The 24,230-nt window shown below is 41.3% G+C and overlaps 1 protein-coding gene and 1 long non-coding RNA gene across 3 annotated transcripts in view; one reads left to right on the top strand and one right to left on the bottom strand.

Annotated features, from left to right (window-relative positions):
* LOC311607716 overlaps positions 1-24,230 on the bottom strand; it is a 612,504-nt gene that overhangs the window by 177,958 nt on the left and 410,316 nt on the right. The gene's annotated exons all lie outside the window — the stretch shown is intronic.
* The window catches only part of TBC1D19 (TBC1 domain family member 19), a 110,510-nt gene that overhangs the window by 55,824 nt on the left and 30,456 nt on the right, over positions 1-24,230 (top strand). For both annotated transcript variants that reach the window (XM_084799715.1, XM_084799714.1), the window contains exons 14-16: positions 7,697-7,781; positions 10,595-10,639; positions 24,056-24,088. In XM_084799715.1, coding sequence (XP_084655841.1) covers positions 7,697-7,781; positions 10,595-10,639; positions 24,056-24,088 — 163 coding nt within the window. The remainder of the gene's footprint in view (positions 1-7,696; positions 7,782-10,594; positions 10,640-24,055; positions 24,089-24,230) is intronic.

Raw genomic sequence — 24,230 nt, 5'->3', positions numbered from 1 at the left:
TGCTCTCCCTCCTATTTATTGAGGAAGAATCTTCCAGTAGAACCCAGAGCTCACCCATGTGCCTAGTCTAACTTCATCTGGGGATTCCCTGTCTGCGCTTTCCAAGGGCTGGTGCTGGAGTTACAATTAGGCCACCACACCCACCTAGTGTGTGTGTGTGTGTGTGTGTGTGTGTGTGTGTGTGTGTGTGTGTGTCGGTGATCTGAACTCTGGTCCTCATGATTGCACAGCAAGCACTTTCTCTATTGCACCATTTCCCCAGCTCTAGGTATTTTTTTAAATTCATGTATGCACTTAATCAAAGTACTTAATGTTCTGATATAGACACTGTTTGTTGGGTGCTAGCAAAAGATCTTATAAATATATAGATAGAATTTGACAAGTATAATAGAGGTTTATGTTCAGTTAAAATTCTATGATTGCAGAGTTCAATAGAACAGAAACATTTTAAGCAATGTCTAAGTCTTTTATTGTTTGAGAATTTCATACATGCATATAAATATACATGAACTTCCCTCTTCTTCAATTCTTCTCTGCCCTTCCCCCCGCCTTGCTTTCTTCCTCTCAACTTCATGTGCTCTTTTTTAGAAAAACAAAAACAAAGACAACACCAACAACAAAACATGGAGTCCAGTTAGGGCCGCCTGTGTGTGCAGTGGTAAGGGATAGCCTGTCGGAGGTTGCATCCCTGAAGAAAACTGACTTTTCCTCTACATCAGTCATCAGTTGCTGATAGTTCAGCAGCTGGGGGTGGGACTCATGAGCCCTCTTCTATCTGTACAGGATAGGAGTTTGTCTGATTTGATCTTATGCAGGTCTTGAGCATAGTCACAGGCACTGTGAGACTGTGTGTACAGCTGATCATGCCTTCTTTCAATTTCCTTTCTTCTCTTGGCCTCTGGGATACCATACTCATGAGCTTCCTTGTATTTTACCTACTGGCATTCTCACTCGCTTTGCTGATTTCTCACTGTTTCTCATCTCCAGTGTCATATTCAGGGATTCCTGAGCCATTATTTCCCACACATTATCTTTCCTGCTTTTTTCTTTCTCTCCTTTTTGTGGACTCGCTACAGCACATACAGTGGTCAGTGTGATGTCATAGGTTCTGATGTCTCTGTTCACTTTAATCCTTTGTGTGCATGTGTGTTTATTCCACAGGCTCTTTGTTTCCATTGCTTTATCCTCAGCTCTGGTGACTATCTTCTGCCTGTACAAATCCACCTTTCGTCCTTCCAGTGGATTTTCATTTCAATTGTTGTCTTTCCAACTTCCAGAGTTGCTTTTTTGTCTCGTTGTTATTTTTCTGAGTTTATTGTCTCTTGATTGGGGTTTCCATTTTGTTCAAATTTAATTGTTTCTTTTTCCCACATTTTTCTTTATGTGAACATTTTCAAGATCATTGTCCCAACACTCAAGCCTATTAAAGTTGCCATCAGTTCTTTATTCTTGACTTTATTCTTTGGATGACACACACTTTCCCATTCCTTTGTATTTGTTCTTTATGATTTTTGTTAAAAACTGGACATTTGAGAATAATACTATATCTCTGAAAAATTACATACTCTTCACCTCTCAGCCCATATTTTTTCAGTTATTCTGTGGAATTTTTGTTTTTGTTTCTTTGATTTTTGTAAGTCATTTCTAAAATCAGCATGAGATGTAGCATTAAGGTCTTCACAGAGCTTTTCTGAGCCTGCACTTTTGCCTGGCTGTAAGATCACTTTAGGGGCATTTGCTGTAATGTCCTGTCTCCTAACAAGAGAGCAGAAGAGTGAAGCAGGGCAGGATGATTAGCACTTCTCTTCAGCTGGAGCGCGGTGAGCTGGCGGTAGCGGAGGTCCACGGAACACCAGGACCAACCCTTCCTCTCCATTTCTGCCGTCTGCCTCTGCCCCGCTCTGGGCAAATGTAGTCATCAGCAGTGGGGGTACAGGTGTCCAAAGTGTTGTGCAGCTTGGCAATACTGCAAGGAGGAGCTGTCAACCCCAATTCTGACGTGGAATTCTGAGTCAAATTCCTCTAACATTAAGACAATGGCCATCATGCTGGAATTTGCTAGGGCAGCAAGCTTACCTAGAAAACTTAAATCTGGTTACTTACGAATTAAGTAAAAATCATATTTGTATGGGGTGAGGTTATACATGGTAGTTTTTGCTTTATTGACAAGAGCCTTAAGAACATATTGATGGCTGCTTGACAACAGTGTGGAGTGTTAAGAGCCGGCATTGACCAGACTAACCACAATTTACCAGTGATGGTCCCCCTGAAAATTCTAAGATGTCCTCCATGCTTCCCAGACAGTTATATCAGACATGTCTACCAGCATGGTAGTTGTCTTGGGACTTAGTTCACTTCCTACCTAGTAGAATTCTCTTGATAGATAATTCTTACAACTTCATAAAATGTTCCATTGTTTGGGTTTGATTTTTGGAATAGATTCTTGTTATGTAGCCCATGCTGACCTGAAATTAGTGATCCTCCTGCCTCAGCCTGATCTCAAGCCCTGGGATTAGAGGTGTGCCTGGCTCTACAAGGCAACTTTATTCCTTTTTTTGTAGATAAAAATGCAGAAGACATGATCCCAAGCTCATACAGCTACAAGGACTCCAAGCCTTTACCATCCATATTCAAAGCTCAGTAAGCAAGCTGCTCTTTAATTTATGAAAAACTAAATCAGAGAAGAGTGCTTTTAAAGCCATTCTTGAAATTTTACCATTTCTTCAATAGCTTGGAGAAAGCACACAAGTACACAAATGAAAAGATGTATAGTACTTATATGTGAACGATGTTGTCCAGTGGGTATTCACTGTGTGTGTGTGTGTGTGTGTGTGTGTGTGTGTGTGTGTGTGTGTGTTTTTCATTTCACAAACCACTTATTTCTTGGAAGCATTTATAACAATATACTTTGACATATTTAAGAAAGCTTTCGGCTCACGTAGACCTTTAGCAGACAGTCTTGGTCTAACTCTGCAGTATCAACCCACAGTTCATATTAGTGCGCAGTTTCATATGATCCTTCAACAGTGCAGATCCCGCCATGAGTAACCTCACGCAGCACATTTAATTTTTTCTTAATTTGTAAGTGACCACCCCCTTCTGAGTGTGTAACTTCCAGATTTACAGCAAGCCTGCCATCTCTTTACAGACAAGGAAATGAGAGTTAAGTCTGCTCAGTCTGGAGGAGGAGTTGGCAGCTGTCTGCATGTATCCCAGGGTTGCACCCCGGTACATACTGTCTAACACACTACCTCTGGCATTCTCACTTTACAGTCCCAGTGTTCTCCTCAGAGAAGTCTCATATGTCTTGCCTTCTCCGAGGCCGCAGGCAGCAGGGCCTCTATGGGGATATATTTAAGCACAGAGCTTCTTCTAAAGTTACTGTGCTACCACAGCCTGCTAAACTGAGGGGACCTTGATATAGACATTTCCTTAGGAGTCTCCTCCTGAGGCAATGATAGGTTATTACAGTTTACAGTTGGGTATTTTTCCCTTTACTTAGATGTATTTATTGTATACATCTATTATTTATATTAGCTTATTGCTGTGACTAATGCATTTTACAATTCGGTGGTTTAAATAAATCCTCATGAGATTCTGAAACACAGAAATGAATGATTTACTTGGCTACATTCATGGTTTTCACCACGCTGTGTTATTTCTGGGGGCTCTGAAGAAGAACCCATTTCTTTGCCTTTATCCACTTCTAGAATGCACTCTCATTCTTTGGCTGACAGCTTCTTCCCTCATTTTTAAGCCAACAGATAAATAGCATCTCACTTTGACCTCATTGCCATGCTGTCTCACAGATAAAAAGCCTTATGATTCTGTTGGGTCCAGTCATATAATCCTGGATAATCTTTCCATTTGCAGATTATCAACTTAATGATATCTACCAATTTTTTAAAAATATTTTTTAATTATACTTACATCATTTCTGCCTTCCCTTTCCTCCCTCTATAACCTCCCCACAACTTGCTATCATTGAAATTCATGGCCCTTTTCTCTATAATTGTTTAACGTTCAAATATATTTATATATTCGGAAATATATAAATACAATCCACTCAGTCTATATAACACTATTTGTATTTATGTTTTGAGAGATGACTGTCTGGTATTGGACAACCAATCAATGTGCTCTTCCATAGGGAAGACTATTTCTCCAGATTTCAGCATTCCTTTGTTGTGTGTAGTTCTTTATCTAGGGTTGAGGCCTCATACGTTTTCCTCTTCCACATTTGCTTGTTTCTTGGTCTCTTCCTTGTTCAGGTCATGCTTAGGTAGCCATGTTGCTACGATTTCATGGGTGTAGCTTTGGACAGTTCTAGGAGACACAATCCCACAGCAGAATTTCTGCTCTTCTGTTACAGTCTTTCTGCCCCTCTTCAAAATGTTCCCTGAGCCTTAGGTGCAGGAGTTGTCCATGAGATACCAAAGTATCACAGGCTATTGATATTGCCCTTGGTTGTCCTCCAAAAGTGGAAGCAAGACCCTATTGCTAAAGGCACCATGCACTGAAGACGTGGCCCAGAGACCCCAGAGGGGGAACTAACCTGAATGCTTCCTCCTTGAGGACTAGCTTTCATGGTTCCAGAAGGCGCTATGCCAGCTCCCAAGGGAGGGAAGCAACTAGGAGTCCTCCCCGGCTATGGTCCCTACGAGCCACAGTAGCCAGCATGGCACGATCACCTTAAGGGTGCAGCAGTGGCACGCATGTCTTGGCAGTAACCAGTTGGGCGTAAGGCCTGTTAAACTTGAGATTATCATATCATTACAACATTCTCTCCTTTCCTTCTCTCTCTCCAGGCCCTCCCATATAAGCCCCCATCTTATTTCATTCAAATCCATGGCTCTTAGACATACTAGCATCGAAGGGGATAGCTTACAAGGTTCAACCCCAATAAAGTACTGCAGGCAACCAAGGAATGCTGAGATGAGAAATACTCTTCTCTAAGGAGAAGCATGCCAATTGGTTATCCAGTACCTAATGGTCAGCCCTGGAAACATACAAAAGTAACATTATATGGACTAAGCAGGGTGTACTTATGAATTTAGGAACACACACGGACATGGACACACAACAATGACAACAACAACCATTAAAAAGAAAGAGGCCATTGAATTTGAATGAAATAAGATGGGGGCTTATATGGGAGGGGTTGGAGAGAAAAGGAAAGGAGAGAATATTGTAATGATATGATAATCTAAAAAAAGTATTAATCATAGCACAAAGAGATGAGATCAATATTATATTGGTTCAATCACATTTTCTGACTTTATGATTTTTTAGAGCCCAGTGATTTTGCCTCAGTATTAGAAACTATCCATCATATTAATAGGTCAAAATGAAAAAGTTTCTCAGTAGATGCCAAAAATTTTTATAAGTTGGATTTAACAAAATATTTTTATTTTTTGTTGTTTTGTGTTTTTGTCTTTTAAAGATTTATTTATTTATTATGTCTGCAATTCTCTGCCTGATGTATGCCTACAGGCTAGAAGAGGGAATTAAATTACATTATAGATGGCTGTGAGCCACCATGTGGTTGCTGGGAATTGAACTCAGGACCTCTGGAAGAGCAGACAGTGCTCTTAACCACTGAGCCATCTCTCCAGCCCTATTTTTCTTTCTTTAAAAAAAGTGTTATAATTTATTCAGATTACATCTCGATTGTTATCCTCTAGCTTGTATCTTCCTGTTCTCACCTTCCCTCCCTCTTCTGCCCTATTTCCCTCCCCTAGACCTTTGGGGGACCTCCTCCCCCAATTTTTAATGATTTATTTATTTTTATTTCATATAGTTAGTAATATCACAGTAGCGAGCTGCCATGTGGCTGCTGGGAATTAATAAAATATTTTTAAATTGTGGTGAAAAAATGAAAAACAAAAACATGAAATTTGCCATCTTACCCATTCCTAAGTATGCAGCTAGTGATGTTAGGTGTTTACATTGTTAATATCGACAACCTAATATCCATTTTTCTCAGCAAACAGTGTCTATATAGTACCAGCTTTCATGTCTTTATGTAAGTTAGTGTTGTTTACTCTTAAGTGCTGTGTATTCTCATCAACGCAAAGGCCCCTGCTCTTCCCGCTTGGCATCTGTGCTCCATCTCCGCAGCCCCAGAGCCTCCTCTCTCAACTAAGTTCCAACTTTTGACTCTCCCTCCTAGGGTGCTTCACCCTAGTTAGCCACACATTAAGTTTCCCAACCCTTTCAAAGTGTTTGGCCCAAGAGCACCCCTCCTCCATAGCCTGTCAGGACAGAATGGCAAGGCCTTCTCTGCGCCTCCTTTGTCCTGTTCCCGCAGCAGGGCCACCTAGTGTACTGATGTAGTTGCTCACCACTGGGCGCTCTCTACCTCCCTTCACCACAGCTGAGCTCAGTGCTTTGTTTGTTTGCCTGTCTTTCTTTTCATGTGCGCCCTACCTCACCCTGAGGTTTGTGCTTGGTGTGTAGCCAGAGTGAAAGAGACAGCTAGCCCACTGAGTTTTAGAAATCCATAGATATCCTCCAAACTGGATTTTAAACTCATAAAATAAATGAAAAGGACAGCAGGTTGAACAAGTCATAATTACAGAAGATCTATAAAAGTAAATAGATAAAAAAAGGTATCATTAAAAAATACAGTGCTGAGGTATTTTCCAGAAATAGAGATATACAGAAATTTAAGTTGAAGAAACATGATAGTTGAGCCATATAAATAAATAAATCCCAAGGTAGGTATATTAAGAACTGAGAATAACAGTATAGGAAATTAATATCAATGTAGTAACAAGTATATGCTACATTTTAATACTATGACTAACATACCTAGGTGCTGTTCTAAACACTTTCTGAATACCTCTTAATCCCACAGTGCACTTGGACCTAAACATTGTTACCACATTAATTTTCCATGTGAGGACACAAATACTTAAAAGCCTAGCCACTTGCCCTTGTCATCCCTGTAGTAAGCTGTAGAGCTACAGTTTAAAGTCCAGCAAAACTAAGTCTAAATGGATAAGAAAGGACGGCACAAGAAGTCTCTAACCCACCCTCACTGTGTGCCTGCTTCCCTTTTCCAGCCACCCCGAGTTCTTTGTGTTATCCATAGAATCCCAGGTCTTCTAAATGTCCTTTCCTCTTCCCGGGGACCGGACTCCTGCCCCCCAATTTCAGGCTAGTATCAGCAATCCGGTTTCCTCTACTGGGAAGTCAGCTCCTGCTTGTGTTGAGAAGATTCCTGCCTTGCTGCCGCCGTCCTTTCTGGAATGGAGGCCCTGTCCCCATTCTCAGCATGCCCAACTGTTGCACACTGGTTAAGTCTGGTTCCAGTTCCCGCCTCAGTGCTTGTGTGTGATTACTGTGGTACCTCGACGTAGTTTTCATTTGCTGAGTTTCTCAAAGTTTATTTTAGTTTCCAAATAAAACATAGGAAAGTCAGCGCATAATTAGCAGCTTTCATTTTCTGCTGTTCAAAATCTAGGGAGCAAACAGGACGAATTTTTATGAGACCTGGCTGCCTTCACCTGAAGCCCCTCTATGAGGATTTAACGAAGGTGCACCGATAGAGGGCGCTCTTCCCATTGAAAACCGCAGCACTGAACTTGAGCAGTCCCGCTCCAGTGCCTCTTCATGAAATTATAATTAATTTAATTACTATCAATTGTTCTATAGCAGTACTCATTGTTTATTTTTCCAATGTTATATCCAGGTATTACTTTGTTTTTCACGGGACACATCTGTACTGGGTCACTTTGCATACAACAGTGCTTCACCACCGAAATCATACATCAGAGGTAATATTTTAATACTTCTAAAGAGAAATTACTAAAGACTTATATAATCATTCCAATAATGTTTGAACATTTTATATCTTATATTAATATTTCCAGTTTTTAAACTGGAAAATTATTTCCAATTTCTCTGCAACAGTAATTACTGTCTTTTCCTTTCAATGTCAGCACCCAAGCACCAGAGCACAGGTCACCCTGTGGTGCTGACGGACATAGCATTTCAGTTGCCTCTCTGGTTCATGCCATCTCCTGCCTCCTCTGCCCCAGTTGTGCCAAATCTGTCATTTTTTTTCCTTCTTCTCACTACCCATGAACTCATCATAGAGATTTGTCTTTTCAGTTTTTCTTAACTTTCTGTGTGTAACTAGTCCTTGAATTCAGTTATAATTATGGTATGATATACATGCTGAACTGCCCCTCTGATTTCTATTCTAGCATTCTCTCTAACATGGGCTGCGTCCGCAGATCCACGTCACCATTTTAGTGTCCTGTCAGTCATCACCAGAAGGCTGAGCTAACTTCAGCCCCGTCTTTTCGCTGAGTGGTGAACACCAGCACTAACGTCTCATTGCCCTGTGGTGTGTTTGTGGCGGCTCACTTGTTGCCTTCATGAAGAAGAAGCCATCGCTGCCTGGTTCCTCCAGCTCTTTCCTAGGACAGACCACACCATCTTGCGTTGAGACAGGCTCCCTCCACCAGTGTGGGGCTGCTCTGCTTCTGAAGTGAAAACATGAAAACTCTTGTTTTCTTTTTATCTAAAGAGATTGTTGGGACAGGGAAGTGGCTCGGTCAAGAGAGCACTTGGGCTACAAGCATGAGGGCCTGGCTTTGGTTCCCCAGTCAGAGTTCTCACAGGTGATCTTAGTGTCCAGGTAAAACATAGGAAAATGAACACACAGTTCAAAAACACAAATTTTGTTTTCTGCCATTCAAAGTCAGGGGAACAAGTAGGGTAAAGTAGAATAGCATCCCCATACCCTACCGCCGAGGTACGAAGACAAGTGGGTCCCAGATGCTCGCTGGCCAGCCATCCTAGCTGAATTGTCAGAAAATAAGGTAGAGGGTGATCTAGGAAGATTCTAATCTCTTGCCTCTACATGCAAACACACACACACACGCACACACACGAATATATACATATATACATACACGTATATATATACATATATACATACACGTATATATATACATATATACATACACGTATATATATTAACGTACCCCTACATCTCATCCTGCACAGAATGATCGTAAAATTTAATTGTAATTACCTAATGGGCTAAAATGAGCTATAATTTTGAAGACTCTCCGTCTGCTCACATCATCTTAACCTAGCTTTCTTCCCTTCCCTGGTTATCTCACACTATGCTATATTCCCTCTAGCCCCTACATGGCCCTAGTGCATAAGAAGCTTCTCATTCTGCTTTGCAAATTATAGGCCCTTGATGAACTAGCCGATATGTCATGTATACCAACCTGTCATCAATTTCCCTCCCCTCTGAGCACTGAAACCCTTAAAGCCCATTTCAAAGAGTCAGCAAACATATTCTATTATTTTGTGGTTTGGCCTAGGTTATGAGCCAGAAGGTGTAGGTGGGGACCATACCCTGTATTGCTGTGCTTGTCTCCAGATCTATTGCTGTGATCAACTGTGACGGTTTCTCATCATTTTGTTTGTTCTTCTCACAAAGATCAGTCCTGTGTGTTTCACCTTAAGCTAAGGAGGCCGCAGTGTTTACTCTTGTCTTCTTTCTGCCTTACACCCAACTAAAAAAGCAATAATAACAATAACAATAATAATAATAATATTGTTATTATTATTATTGTTGTTGTTGTTTTAATTTAAATCTCAATACAAGAATGAATGTCTGTTTAATAACTCAGGGTTGTTAAGAAAACTGTTAAGGTGAAAGCCACCTGTCTTAGTTACAGTTTCTGTTGCTGTGATAAAACACAATAACAAAGCAAAGCTGGGGCGGAAAGGGTGCATTCTGCTGCCCCTTCCTCATCTCTGTCCTGTCACTGAAGGAGGTCAGAACAGGAACTCAAACAGGAACCTGGAGGCAGGAGCTGCTGTGGAGGCCCTGGAGGGTGCTGCTTACTGGATTGCTCCCATGGCTTGCTCAGCCTGCTTTCCTATTGAGTCCAGGAGCCACAGTGGGCTGAGTTCTCATCAGTCCCCAAGGCTGCCTACAACCTAGTCTCATGGAGACATGTTTTAAATTGAGGCTTAATCCTTCCAGATGGCTACAGTTTGTGTCAGGTTGGCACAAAACTAGCCAGCACACTACCTGAAGTTACTCATGGCAGATGGGAAAACTGAGACGCTGTTGGACATTATAGAGAATGTACTTCCTAGACCAGTTCTGTTTTCAAATGTTTATCCTCTTTCTTTGGTCATTACAAATTATGTTGAGAGTCAGGATATATTTGACTGTTACATAGTTGAAAATATTTAATTTTTAACTCTTCAATACATTTTCTGAAAACACAAGCTAATGAGATATGTCAAGGCTTGCTTTAATAAACAGGGTTGTTAAATTCAGAAATTCAATTTTATGCTCATAAATAATTCTTCAGTGCTTAAGGAAATTGGGAAGCATTGTTTAATCAATATTATTGAGTTTAATGCCTAAAAGGCTTTGCTGGCATCAGATGACTGGCTGACAGATTTTCAGCTAATTCCATATCATAAAATGAAATAAAGTTAGACTATGGTTACTTTTAATATTCTACTTATTATCTATTACTTATTATCACAGTCCCAGAATGTTGGTTTTTCAAACTTTGTTTTTCTGACTGGCTTTCTCTTACAGGAAAGCTAGGATTAGAAGAGTACGCTGTCTTCTACCCGCCCAACGGTGAGTGGTGCTACTGCTTCCTCTGGAGGGACATGCGGAAGTGACAGCCTTTGTTCTGCGGATGCAGATTTCTATTCTGTCCTTAAAATGCAGCAAGTTATCATCTGAAATAACCCTACCTTCTGTAGGAGGTGCACTCTAGTGACTCCTCCATGTTGGGTAGTTTAATGCCAAACTGTGCACATCCCTCCAGCTCTGCCTGGGACCAGTGGTTTCGTGAGAAGATGAGGCAGTGCAAGCAGCCATGTCTAAGGCATGTCGTTTTCCTTGAGGAATGCTAGCTGGCTCCGCTAGGGCCTTCGCTTTGTGTTATCGGCACAGTGCAGGTGCTAGGGTAACAGACTGCCCTGTGCTGCAGCTCACTGTCTTCATAAGCATGCAGTGTGGTGTTAATTATATACAAAGATTGTGAAGAAAATCATCGCCTTGCTGAGAAGTGATCACTTATGGCTCTGTATTTACTATTTAGACACTCAGTGTCCAGGCCTTTTGGTACGCTTAGAAATGCCTCACAGAGCGGTCCTTTGTCCTGGTGCTGTTATCCTACACCCTGAGGAGCTTTTGCTTTAGAGGAATTAAGGACTTGTGCATTGGAGCCCAGTGGATCTGCATCCAGATCCGAGCTCTGCCAATTCACTCCATGACCTTCCATGACCTTAAGTCTCATCAACTTAGCATATGGCTAATGATCACATGAGGTATGTTGGAAGTACCAGCACAGGGCCTGATATGTACTAAGTGCAGGCAAAGCACCCATGATGTCAAGCACTATCTGACAGCCAGATGTTTTCCTGCCTGGCCATCTTGTAGCTGTCGGCACTGCGGCCTGGTTCCTCACACCCTTGTTCTGTTGTTCTCTCTTCACACTTTTCTCTATGTTTGCATGTGTTTTTGTGGATCAATTTGTTAATTACTAAAATTTCTCTCTGGTTCTAACCTGTTCTGTGATACCTCAAATCTGATATGACCCAACTGAGTATATTATTTCCTGTGCCTCTTAAGAGAGTAAAAACAAAAACAAACAGCAAATTAAGATAACAAGCACCAACCTACACCTGCCTCAGCTGACTACCATTTCATCTACCAGGAGCTCAAGGCCTGAAACCTGGAAGTCACCCTGGAAGCCTCAGTCTTGCCCCATCTATGTCTCCAGAGCCTTTTGCTTTTATCTGGGGTCATCTCTTCCTCACTCTCACTGCTGCCTTGCCCTCCATCTGATCTTGCCACGCCCAATGTAACTGTAACGACCATCTGCACTGGTGTCGCCCCTTACCTTTTCTATTTCTCTGTTTTTTGTCTCTGTTATCTCAGTTATGCATCCAAATGAACGTCTGAAGATTTCCATTTTTCTTAAAGTTTCTTAGAGCTGCTGGAAAGTTTAACAAGGTTTCTTGGTACGACATCCACACTGGGAGCCCTGTACATTCCACTACCTAGCTTCCTAGATTACCATTTCCCATCTCACTTTTAAAATATTAATATCAATATCCACCTGTTTATTCTCACATGTAGGCACATCCTGACATGAGCTCTGTGTTGCTTCCTACCTCATCCCTGATGTTGTTTCCAGCTTAGAATAGGCCATCAGGCTTTTCTTCCCTTGGCCATGCTGGAGGCATGGGTCACACATGATCCTGCTTGGACACACCACTGAATCCCTGCTGGGTCAAGGGCCCTTGTGTAGGCTCTCATGTACCTGGGCAGAAAACTTTGGTGTCTCTCAACTGCATCTCCCTCTTCATGTTGCAAACTTCGGAAGGTTCAGGAGCATGTTCTTGTTTCATTACTGCTCTCTCAGTATCTAGCATATAGTATACAGTAGCATCGCAACACTTGCTTATTTGAACTAGTTTAGATGTGATGTGTTAACTTTAACATGTATCTGAATGTAGATATAAACTTGTTGTTTAATTCTTCATCCCAAGACTTAATTTTCCACTAACTTTTTATATTGAAAAAAAATAGAAAATAAAAGAAATGTGTCTACATAGCTGAAAAAAGGCCTCCCTACACTTGAGGCAACAGGAGGTATCATAACTTCTTAGGTTTCACTTAAGCACATGCCTGACAAGCTTGGCTCATTTCCCCCTTAAGAAGTAGCATGGCCAGTGGCTGACACAAGTAGGGAAATGACCAGCAGCTGTCAAAACTAAAATGTAAAGACCTCATACTATGGAGCATTATACAGGAGCACTCCAGCAAATTCTGCTGGGACTGACTTATATAAACGCCAACAACCCCCTGCCCTTCACAAAGGTTACAGGTGGTAACAGGTTGTAATTTCAGCCTCTCTCTGTGTGTGTGTGTATGTGTGTGTGTGTGTGTGTGTGTGTGTGTGTGTGTGTGAGAGAGAGAGAGAAAGAGAGAGAGAGAGAGAGAGAGAGAGAGAGAGAGAGAACTGAGTGTTAACTCCATGTCGCACATATGCTAGGCACATGTTCTACCACTGCATTCTCTCTCCAACCCTAAGATAATTATAATAATTTCAAGGCGCTTATATGTACAATTACAATAATAATTTAGGAGTAGTTGTAGATACATCAGCTAATATCTTCTGAGCCATGCTAACGCAGCCGGAATTATGTTAAGTATATTATATTATTAACTCATGTAATCATTATAATAACCCTATGATATAGGTCCTAATGTTCAATTTAAAGGCCAAGAAACTGTGGCACGAAGGGTTAATCTGCCAGTCAGTGAATGACAAAACCAGGGTTTGAACCCAAACTATCTGCCTTCAGAAACAGTATTTTTATTGCTTGCCCATAACCCTCAGAAGATTAACTGAAGTTATTGCAATATCTTTGGAAAGAAAAGAAAGTGATTACAATATAGACAAAGTAAAGAGTTACATATAGTAGTTCCAGAAAGATATCTACACACACTAGAAATAAATTATTGAACACAACGTGAGATAAACTGGCAGCTTCTCATAAATTGAGTTCTACAGAGTCACTTCTTTTGGGTGGTTTTAGGACTTAGAAAATCAAGGCCGCTTCTCTGGAGATAAAGTTCACTTAGTGTACAGACTCCTCTCTCTGAAACTTAGCAACACTAAGCAGCATTTCACATTCCCTGTCTCGTTTTCCAAGCTCTGCCAGAATAGAAAGATGTTGAAAGTTGAAGGGTATCTGTAGTAGTGCCACAGTCAGTACTGGTTTTCTTGGGCAGAGACATTTACCTAAAGCTCTCTGAAGTATTGTCAGTCTCTGGCCAGCAGGTGTTTCCTAGGACAGAAATCTCACCGCCACCCACCTCTTCCCTCCACGTACCTGTGAGTTCCTTCCCAGGATGAAAACGAAAGCTGTGATGGCAGAAGACATTGCCTCACTGGAGAACCATCCCCGGACACATCCTCTCTAATAAATTAATACTTGTTACACAAGATTTCCGGGCTGAGAGGGACACCTCACAGTGCCTTTTAAGCTTTTTGTGTTCGTTGTTATTAGCCAACATGTATAGGTTGGCTCTGTTTACTTGTGAACACTCACTTCCTGTTGTGACTCAGTGCTGGGAGTGACCCACACAAATGTGTACACAAAGGACCTGCTGATAAGGGCCGTTCATGCTAGTAAATTAGACATGCAAGAAAGAAAGGGAGAGAGATGCCTGAGAGAGTGATGAGCTGCACAGTCCAGGTGTCAGAGAGTGTGGGGAGTTGGGGAAGGCCCGGCTGTTCTAGGTAAGTCAGAAGAGAAGGCGCCTCTGAGGAAGTAGGAAGAAATAGTATGTGTGAGCAGAGTGAGCCATGCAAAGGAGTGGGAAAAGAATGTTCTGGAGAGAGAACATAGCATGTTAAAGCCAAGAGTAAGACCAAGACTGACAGCTGGAAGAGCACCACGTGGCTGGCGTGACTTGTAACGAGCTGATACAGGTACGTAGGAGAAGCAAGCAAGGGCCAGACCAGGGTGGGATATGATAGATGTAGCCCTGTCTAAGGTTCCTGAAGAACAGTTTTTATTAATTTCTTTTTACCTTTCCCCCTTGGTGAAAATTGACTGTCTTCCCTATTATAACGTAGTAATTCTGGGAATCAGACTACCTCTTCCCGCCCCAGAATTCACTGCTGTTGCTTATGCTCTATAATTGTTGGTTTAGTGATTTTTGTAAACTATTTATATAATTATTATATTTATTATTTTGTGTCTACTGAAATCTCTTAGATTAATGGTGAGCTAGTGATTTTATAAGACTTTCCTTAAGTGGTTAGCACTAAGTTTTTTAAATTCAAAATTAAAACATCCCTTGGGGTTTGCAAATTGGCTTGGAGAGGGTCACACAATGCGGGATAGTGAGGCCATTTACAACTGCCTGGTAGGCTTCACTCCTTTACAGAGGCTAAAGTCAGAAGTGGAAGCCTGTGTTCTCAGGTCCTCGCTAGATACCTTTATATTGTTATGTAATTATATTATTTTCACATAGAGTTCCTTTCTAGGCCTCTTTTTTGCCATGCTTTTCAATCTGTCTATTATTTGCCCTGCCTGTTATTCTTTCTTCCTTGGGGCCATATGTAGTGATTTTGCCTTTAAATGCTCTTGACAAACGCTGCCAAGCAGGCACCTCAGTCCTGAGAAATCATGGACACTAGCAGGTGCAGCACAGCACACCTGATCCTGTCCCTTAGGGAGCTGCAAGGCAGGCCAAAGCACAAAGGCACTTTTCCCCATAAAAGATCTGCATTGTCTCTCACCCCAGCGAGTTCCACGAGGACTGTGGGCTGCTGTTTGCGCTGCTGTTGCCAAGCCGGAGAGTAGGGGATGGCGAGTGGGTGGATAAATTAAAATGCCACAGTGATGTCTTACCAAAATTCTTGCTTCATTAAGCATCCTCCTTGTTATAAGGATTATTTTTATTAGATTCCAGAGTGTTAAAAAATTGATTCTAGCTTTTTTCCCAGTTGAGTATTGCTTCTGCTAGAGGGACAGTGCTGGGAGTTCTTTACCTCATTCTTGTCAATGATGGCTCTCTTACACATTCTGAAAAATCACCCTGGGTTCTATATAGGATGTGAGAGTTTTTCCAATGTAAACTTGGAAGAGAACAAGGACATTAATAGTTTTAATGGCCATTATATCCAACATTTACAATCATACGTAGCATGACGTCTGTGCTCAATAAACACGGAATGAATGTGCAAGTGAGGGAGGGAGCTGACACAGAAGAGTCCAAAGGAACAGAAGGAGGTGAGGTTTCCTCGGCTAACATGAAAAGTACACACACATCTGCCCGAGACTTAACCATTAATCACTAAATAACATGAGTAGGGAAGTGATTTTCAACAGAGATTAATAATCCCCAGCAAAATACAGAGATGTGTGCTCGCATGTTACTAACATCTTACAGCACACAGAACAGCTCCATAACAAAGACTAGGTAAATTTCTTGAAGAAAAAATGAAAACATATTACTTTTAAATATTTTTGCAAGTGTAAAGTTGATAAATGGCAATGTATTTTGTCATCTATATTAATTAAATTAATTTAAAATATCACATAACCTCATATCTATTTAGAGCGTAAATTTAGATAGAAGTGGAAAAACTTGTTAAGATTTAAAAAAAAATATGACCTCTGGATTCACATTTGGATGTTGTTTTATTGTAATGGTTTGGAAATTTTTAATTACTAAAATAAAGTATCAAAAAGTCAGGTGCAGTGGCACATGCCTGTAATCCCAGCATTCAGGGAGGCAGAGGCAGATGAATCTCTATAAGTTCAAGGCTATTCTACAAAGTAAGTCCAGGACAGCCAAGGCTACACAGAGAATCCAATTCTGTCTCAAAAAGACCAAAAAAAAAAAAAAAAAAAAAAAGTTTTACTTTAGAAAGATGATAAAAATGACTTAAAAACCCAATTTAACCATTTTCTTAATCTGTCTTTACTGACATGTTGGTTATACATAAGATGAGAATAAACAGAGGACTATATTATCTCAACAAATGATTGTAATAAAATGTACTAAGTAGGTTCAAATGAAAGGCCATAAGCACTCCAACCGGTATGAGTGGAAGTGAATCAGCTGAAGTTATAAAGACAAAGAGGAAAGGGAACCTAGCCTGGTAAGTATGAAGCACGCTAAGTGTTGCTGTTGTTGTGGTTGTTGTTGATAGTGTTTTCTGAGCTTTGACAAGGCTCTGTTAAATCACCTCTTGTACTGTTTAGTCATATCACACGGGATACATAAGGGAGGGCATCTTAAAACAATCACTTATAACATATTTGTGGAATTTGGAAGTCTGATCCAAAATGTGTCCCCCGTGCTTAAAGCACATGCTTGGATAACAGCCACGTGAAGGAAACTTGACTCTTGAAAGGCTGAAGTGTTGAGAGGCAAAGGAAGGCTCTGAAGAAACTGGCTAAGAAACAGCTCTATGATCAAAGAAACCCAGTGTATCTGGTGCCCCCATTTGGCCACTTCCCCTTGGTGGGGAGGCCTGGTGGCACTCAGGGGAAGGGCAAGCAGGCTATCCAGAAGAGACCTGATAGGCTGTGACCATATGGTGGGGGAGGAGGTCCCCTTCTGTCACAGTCCTAGGGGAGGGGAATAGGGTGAAAGAAGGAGGGAAGGGGAATGGGAAGATACAAGTGAGAGGATTACAATCTGGATGTAATCTGAATAAATTATTTTTAAAAATTAAAACAAAAGAAACCCTGTGTATATTCTGGGTTGCTCAGGGTTCTTCACTATTCCTGAGGCCCCTGCTTTTTGCCAGGATTTTACTGTGCCCTCTTCAAACCATGGAGACTTCTTGGAGCCCTCGTTAATCTTAGTCAAGCTTTTCCTGGATTTATGCTCATAATTAAACATAGTTCATTCCGTTTGGAAAGCATAAAATAGCTGTGGGTATTGAACATCTGTGTTGTACTACAGATTATGCTGGTTTTACTGGTCAGTAAATACAACTCATTTATGTCTGAGGAGAACTCAGCAAAGTTCATACATTAAAATAAGAATTCAGACAAGATTGTTAGCTTGATCAAAGTCACAAAGAACTCAAATTCATGTCTATATGACTTCACTGAGTTTTTGTTCTTTTTTTTTTTAAAGATTTATTTATTATGTATACAGTGTTCTGCCTACATGTACACTTGCACACCAGAAGAGGGCACCAGATCTCATTATAGATGGTTGTGAACCGCCATACGGTTGCTGGGAATTGAACTCAGGACCTTTGGAAGAGCAGCCAGTGCTCTTAACCTCTGAGACATCTCTCCAGCCCCACGTTTTACTCTTTACAAAGTCATATGTAACATCCGATGCTATATCTTAATCACACGTTTATAAGTAGGTTTTACTTCAGCATTTAAGTTTTCAGCTTTTATAAACACTAACCACATTATTTGTCATCTCACAGAGGATGCTAGGCTGGATTCTGAAGATAATGCACAGTGTGAAAAGTGGCCCTTGCTTATGTAGCACAGTTGCTGGTTTCAGGTCTTGGGAGAATGTAATAACAATTTAGCTGAGCATGAGTGATATTGATGCACACACCCTTTGTGCGGCCATGTAGCTCACTAGCTTGATCGCTGTAAGCTGTATTAAAAGTGCCTTGCCTTGATTAAGCTGCAGCTCACTTAGCAGATTCTCAGAATTCGGAGTGGTTGAAAGTAACCATAGCTTCATTCCAACCTACTGAAATGTCTCAGTAGAGGCTTAACAGAAGACAAAAATAGATTTTTAAAAAATATTGTTTTATTTTTAAATATCATGGAGTGGGGCATAAGAGTGCAGGTGCTGTGAACCCGGAGATAAATGTGTAGCTAGGGTTAATAGGTTAGGGACTTTGTTTTTGTCTTAGGTTATAGCTCACTTCAGGAGGGTTCTGATTGGATGCATTGTATACACAATTATCAGTGAAAGCTACTGATGTAGGAAAGCCTGTGGTGGTGAGTTAGTGTGCTGTACCCCACAGGCTCCAGACTCAGGATCGTACAACAAAGAGGAAGCAGATTTATCACAAGTTGCAAGGCCAGTTCAGAGGTTTGAATTCCAAACGTGAACTGTAGACATTTAACCAATACAGCAAACCCAGACTTTAAGTTAGACTGATGAAGGATCAATGTCTCACTTATTCCAGTGTCTCTACAGCCTATAGAGTAGGTGCCTGAGTATCAGTTAATTAAAAAGTCAGCATCCAGCAGACGTGCAGTGGACGGGTGGATGAGCAGCAGGCAGCATGGCTCCAAGCAGAGGCCTTCCTCATGGTCTCAGCACTAGCTTCAAAAGATAACTTGAACAATTTCAAGTTGGTTAATGACCTGAGCAGTTAGAGGGAAGAACAGAAATTAGGAGGCTTTTGCAGAACCCCAGGTAAGAGCTCATTAGAGCCCAGTTACAGGCCCTAGATGGAGGCAACTAAAGAAACAGTTCAAAAACAGCAGAGGCAGACTCCAGGCTCCATAACTCTTTCTGAAAGCATGTAATGGATACAATTATGTTCTTGGCATAATATCTGTCCTGTGCTCAAAGGATTTATATTTTACAAAAATAAAAATAAAGTGGATTATCAGACAGTGAGGTAAGGAAAATGCTTGTGTTAATCCCTGACTTTTGTCAAGTATAGTATTCTATTGCACACATTGTCTTATTTACTCACCTTCTAATTGGCACTACTTTATAGGTAAGAGCTAGCCAATCCATAACCCCCACAGGACCCATCTGTCATGCATCTAACTATTAAAAGTTATAAATCTGAGCAGGAACCTGGTAAATTTTCTGTACTTTCTTGCGTGGACTCAGATGCCTTCATAACAATCTGGAAGGCCAGATTTGGATTCTCTGACTCCTCAGCGTCCCTAGTGTATGGTATGCAAACCTCCTTCTTATCCTGTTTGTGCTGCCCCAAAGAAACACCTCGGCCCACTTGTCTGTCCTGCAGTGTATATATTCATCAGGACTGAAAAGAACATGCAGACTTTGCAAAGCTAGCTTCAGGAAATTTGGCCTGGAAATATGGAATGGTCACTAAAAAGAAACATGAACTTCATGTCAGGGGTGTAGTCAAAGTAGAGCCCTCAGCCCAGAGTCACTGTCCTTACCCTGAGAGAGCTCTGGAAAAATAAATAGGTTAAATAACTTATCTCCATTCTATAGGCCGTGATCGAGCCAGAATCGCATAGTGCTGTCTGGGTGCCCAGAGACCCGTGCCTCATTTAAGCAGGGCAGGTCAGCTGGCACAGGAGTACTCTGTGCTGAATTATTTGACGTGAGAAATCAAGGACAGCTGAGAGATGAGTCTAGAGTGTTGCTGAATATGATCAAAATGTTATATAAAAGTCTAAAAGAGTATGATATTAAAAAATAAAAAACCTGGACAAGTCAGGGTCAGGGCTGGGAAGGAAGGTCATTGCCTGAAGCCCTGTGCACCCAAAGGCTGAAAAGGATGCCATCCACCGGGGAGGGTTGGAGTCGTGCTTGTCAGGTAAGGAAAGGAATGATGGTGGTGAGATAGCCAAGTGCCCTGCTGGCCAGAAAGAGACAAGGTACCAGCCATCAGGGAGCAGAACCAAAGGAGTACAAGAAAGCAGTAATAGGCCAAAGGTTCTTTCCCTGCATGTGCAGGGATGTGCTGAGTACTCATACAGACAGCATCCAGAAGGACGCAGGATTCTGAGGTTTCACAGTTTCCATTAAAGATTAAGAATGAGAATTCTGGTGGAGTGAAAGTAAATATGACAGAGTCTTGGAAGGCAGCTGAGATTAGGGGTGGGCACAAGAACTGTAGAGAATGAAACACAGAAGCACAAGTTTTGGGGGACCAAGCCTAATGTGCCCAGCTCATCACTGCCACGGGAGGTCAAGGCTGAGAGGGAGCCTTCTTGTCTGGAGCTAACGTACCCACGACAGGCAGCAAGTCCCTGGGCCTGGCTGTGGCTGTTAGGGCCATGTGTCATGTAAAGGTGTCTGGGCAGTAAGGGCAGGCAATGTAGATGGCTGTGGGCTTTTGGTTTTTTCATTTAAAAAGTAAGCTTGGCTTCAAAAGAAGATTTTACATCTAACTAATGAAAAATAAGATCTGGGAAGAAAATGGACTTTTGATGATGATGTGTGATGAGGAGATAGATAGGTGTGTGTGTGTGTGTGTGTGTGTGTGTGTGTGTGTGTGTGTGTGTGTGAAATCTTTGATTAAAAGATGTCCATAAGAACTAAAGATACAAAATTTAGATGCCCACCCTTGCTTCTGGTCTCCATAGTAGAAGTAAAGAGCACATCTCGTGTCATCCACCTTAGACGCGCTGTGTGCAGTGAACTTTTCTCCCCTCGACTGTCAGTTGACTGCCGGAGCCTCCAGGCCCGCCATCTTACCTGTGTAGCCTCTGTGGCTTCCTCTGCCTTTGCCAAGCCTTTCCATTGTGCTATTTTTCTTGATAGCATTTATCACTGTCTGAATGCAGACTTAGTCTATGCCTCTTCCATAACAAGCGGTCAGTTGCAGTCCTTAGAATAGCATCCAGCACATGCTAGAGGTCCAGGAGATGTTTGTTGAGTAAAAAATGTGACAGGGGGAAGGGATAATTAGTGGACAGGATTCTAAAGCAGAGATCACCAGACTTGTTCTGTAACCAGCCAGGTGGTAAATATTTTACATTTTTCTGGTCACTGTCTACTTCATATTATTATTTGTTTTTGTAAATAACCCTTTAAAATGCAAAAGCATTCTTAGCTCATAAGCCACACATAAACCAGTTGTGGAGTGAAATTAGCTTGCTGACAACTGTAGAGGACAAGGAAGCACGGTTTAGTGAGCTGAGAGGGAGAGGGGACTGTCTTCCTGCTGAGAATGCTAGTGAGACAAGGTAGTGTATAAACTACAGACAGGCCAGAGTTCACTCCAGTGACGTCAGCCTGCTAGTAGCCGAGGAAAGGTCTGCCAGGTGTTAAAAGTGAGAACATTTTCAAAGCATAGAGAGGCTAAACAGATAGAGATAACAAGAGCGCTGATAAGCACCAGAAACAGCCAAAGTAGGACAGTATATCATAAATCTGTGACATGCTGTGAGGTGAGACACTGAAGAAAGAGATCCTGAGACTTAGAGTGTGTGACACCTAAGAGCCACCTAAGAGCTGCCTCACTTCTGGGTGGTCTGGTATACTAGCTCAAGATAATAACTGGGTTCCTATCATAATATTTGTATTAAATTGTTTTTAAACAAAGAAATGTGGCGTTATTTAGTGAATGCTTATATCAACAGTATACATTTACTACCTACTCCAGCATTCTAACTCCCCATTACTGACTGAGCCACAGTCGCTACATTATCTAATTGTGCAGAGTAGGCTTTAGCATGTTCTCTGATGTGGATAAGGAACTGAAGCTTCCAGAAGTTAAGAAATGTACTGAGCGGCACAAAAAGCTCCTAGTCGACAAAACTAAATTGATTAAGAAAGTGCGCTGTTACCCGGTCGTGGAATTCAGGGAGCTAGCTCCTAGTTACAGTCACTGTCCTCAGCCTTCTTTGTTCACCATTTTTTGTTGCCTTAGAACACAGATAGCATCTGTCAGGGAGAGTAGCAAACACTTAAGATAACAGCGTGAACGCGGAACTGTCTCCAGCTGGAATGCTTCACCAGAGACGACATACAGCAGATAAGAACACAGCGCTGCTCGGGTCCAAAAACAGCTGTCCAAGTGCACGGCCTTAGCTGTGGCTGTGTGAGGAGGACAATACTCAGGGGGTTTAGTCATCGACTTTCAGATGGGAATAAAATGGGGGAGCTGTGCCAGACCACTTTCTGTGAGGAACAAGTCAAGAACCTCAAAGAGCCTCAGTGGGTACCATGTGTGACAGGGCTGGACATTCCAGCTGTGGTGCATATGACCTCCATGGTTGGAATTGGGAACAAGCAGTAGACCGTCACAGGGAACTGGAGTTTGACCCAGCATGAGAAATTCTTTCCCCCATCATGTTTTGGAAATGGCCCTTGCCCCCTGTGCCTTAGATGGTGATCTGACTGATTTCTTAGAACTTAGTCTAGATGGCCTGCCAGCGCTGTTCTGTCTCCTTATGGGTTGGAAGAATGCAGGATTTCTATACTTTAAATAAACCAACAAATGAGTAAATAAATAAATAATTTTTGTATTTTTTAAAAATGCATTGATAAACTGATTTAGTGTAGTGTAAGATAATCAGTGGTATAAATTACAGGTATTCTGTTTGGAACCAAGGGTATATAAATTCCCAACTTTTCAACAAATATAGCAAAATGTGTGTGTGCTAAAGTTACGCTTTGTGTACAAGTTTTGCCAATGATTATACCATATGAATTTATACTATAGCCCTGTTGATATTCTCCTAAGTCACTCTCCAAATATAATTATATAATTATTAGTAAAATTGATGAAATAGTTGTGGTATTTCCTATAAAGTGATGTTTACAAAAAATGCCTTGAAAATCTCACTGATCTTAGCAGCCGGGATTCTACTAAGGGGAATGTAGCTGTTGAAGGAGGAGCATTACGAACTGAGTTTAAGGACGTTGCAGTAGTTCTCAGTGTAGCTCTATGGCCGGCCTTCTCAGCTTGATCCTGTTCTTTGTAAGCATGGGTATTAGTTCTGATTGCTCTGCCATCTCGACAGAAAATTAATTGGATGTCTCATCAGGAGAAGATTTCTCTTCAGTCTAGTCTTTTTAAAGGAAATAACTGAGCAGAGAGACGCAATGTAGCAGAAGTTTATTTACAAAGCAAAGTAAAATGAAAATACAACCCAGAGAGACTTGAATAGGCTGACCCACACCTCTGTAAGCTTGGGGCTGGTGTTGGGGGACTGAACAGACCATTGGGCATTGCCCTGTTGACTTTCTTTTTCACCTTTTGTAAGTATTTATGAGGTGTCTGGTATATTTATTCATGGGCATAAGGTAACGTTTTTTTTTTTTTTCTCTTTGCAAATCATGGGAACCCTGTCTCTTTTTTTAGGGCATTTCTTCCCATGATTCTATTGAAAAGCCCAAAAAGAAAAAGGTCCAAACCATAATACAGATGCTATTACAATTAACCCTTACACTTGAGCTTTTGAGGATAATAATAACTTGATGCCTTGCTAGTATACAGTCACAGTTAGGAAGGGATAGTGCCGGGATTTCTGACACAGTGGGAACAGCCTAGCTGCAGTGAAGGATGCACATGCATGAAGGGACAGTTCATCAGCTCTCTCCTCTGCCTCTCTGCCTCAGGCGAAGGCACAGCTGTAGTTTTCCAGTCATTTCATGGCTTACTCGGTCTCAGATACAAGTTTGAAAATGTCTAGTTTACTCTTCTAAGAGTGTTAAAACAACTGTTGCTGGTCATCACTGTCTTTCTGACATTTCAAACAAAATGGAAGCAGAAAGTAGAAACCTTCATTTGCAGTTTTGATCCTTTAACTCTGTGTACGAAGTGTGTGTGTGACTGGTACTCTGTTTACTTTTCAGGTGTGATCCCTTTTCATGGCTTTTCTATGTATGGTAAGTTGAGTTTGATATAGTTATCTTTTTTATGTTTTTGGAAATATAAACATAATTATAATGCTTATTATTTCACCATTCTTACAAACGTAAAGTTTGGTGTATATTTTAAACATTAAATTTAGTATTTTTATATGTCTAA

The sequence above is a fragment of the Acomys minous genome (assembly GCF_964271855.1).
Source record: "Acomys minous genome assembly, chromosome: 10".
NCBI lineage: Eukaryota > Metazoa > Chordata > Mammalia > Rodentia > Muridae > Acomys > Acomys minous.
This window is presented reverse-complemented; position numbering and strand designations above follow the sequence as displayed.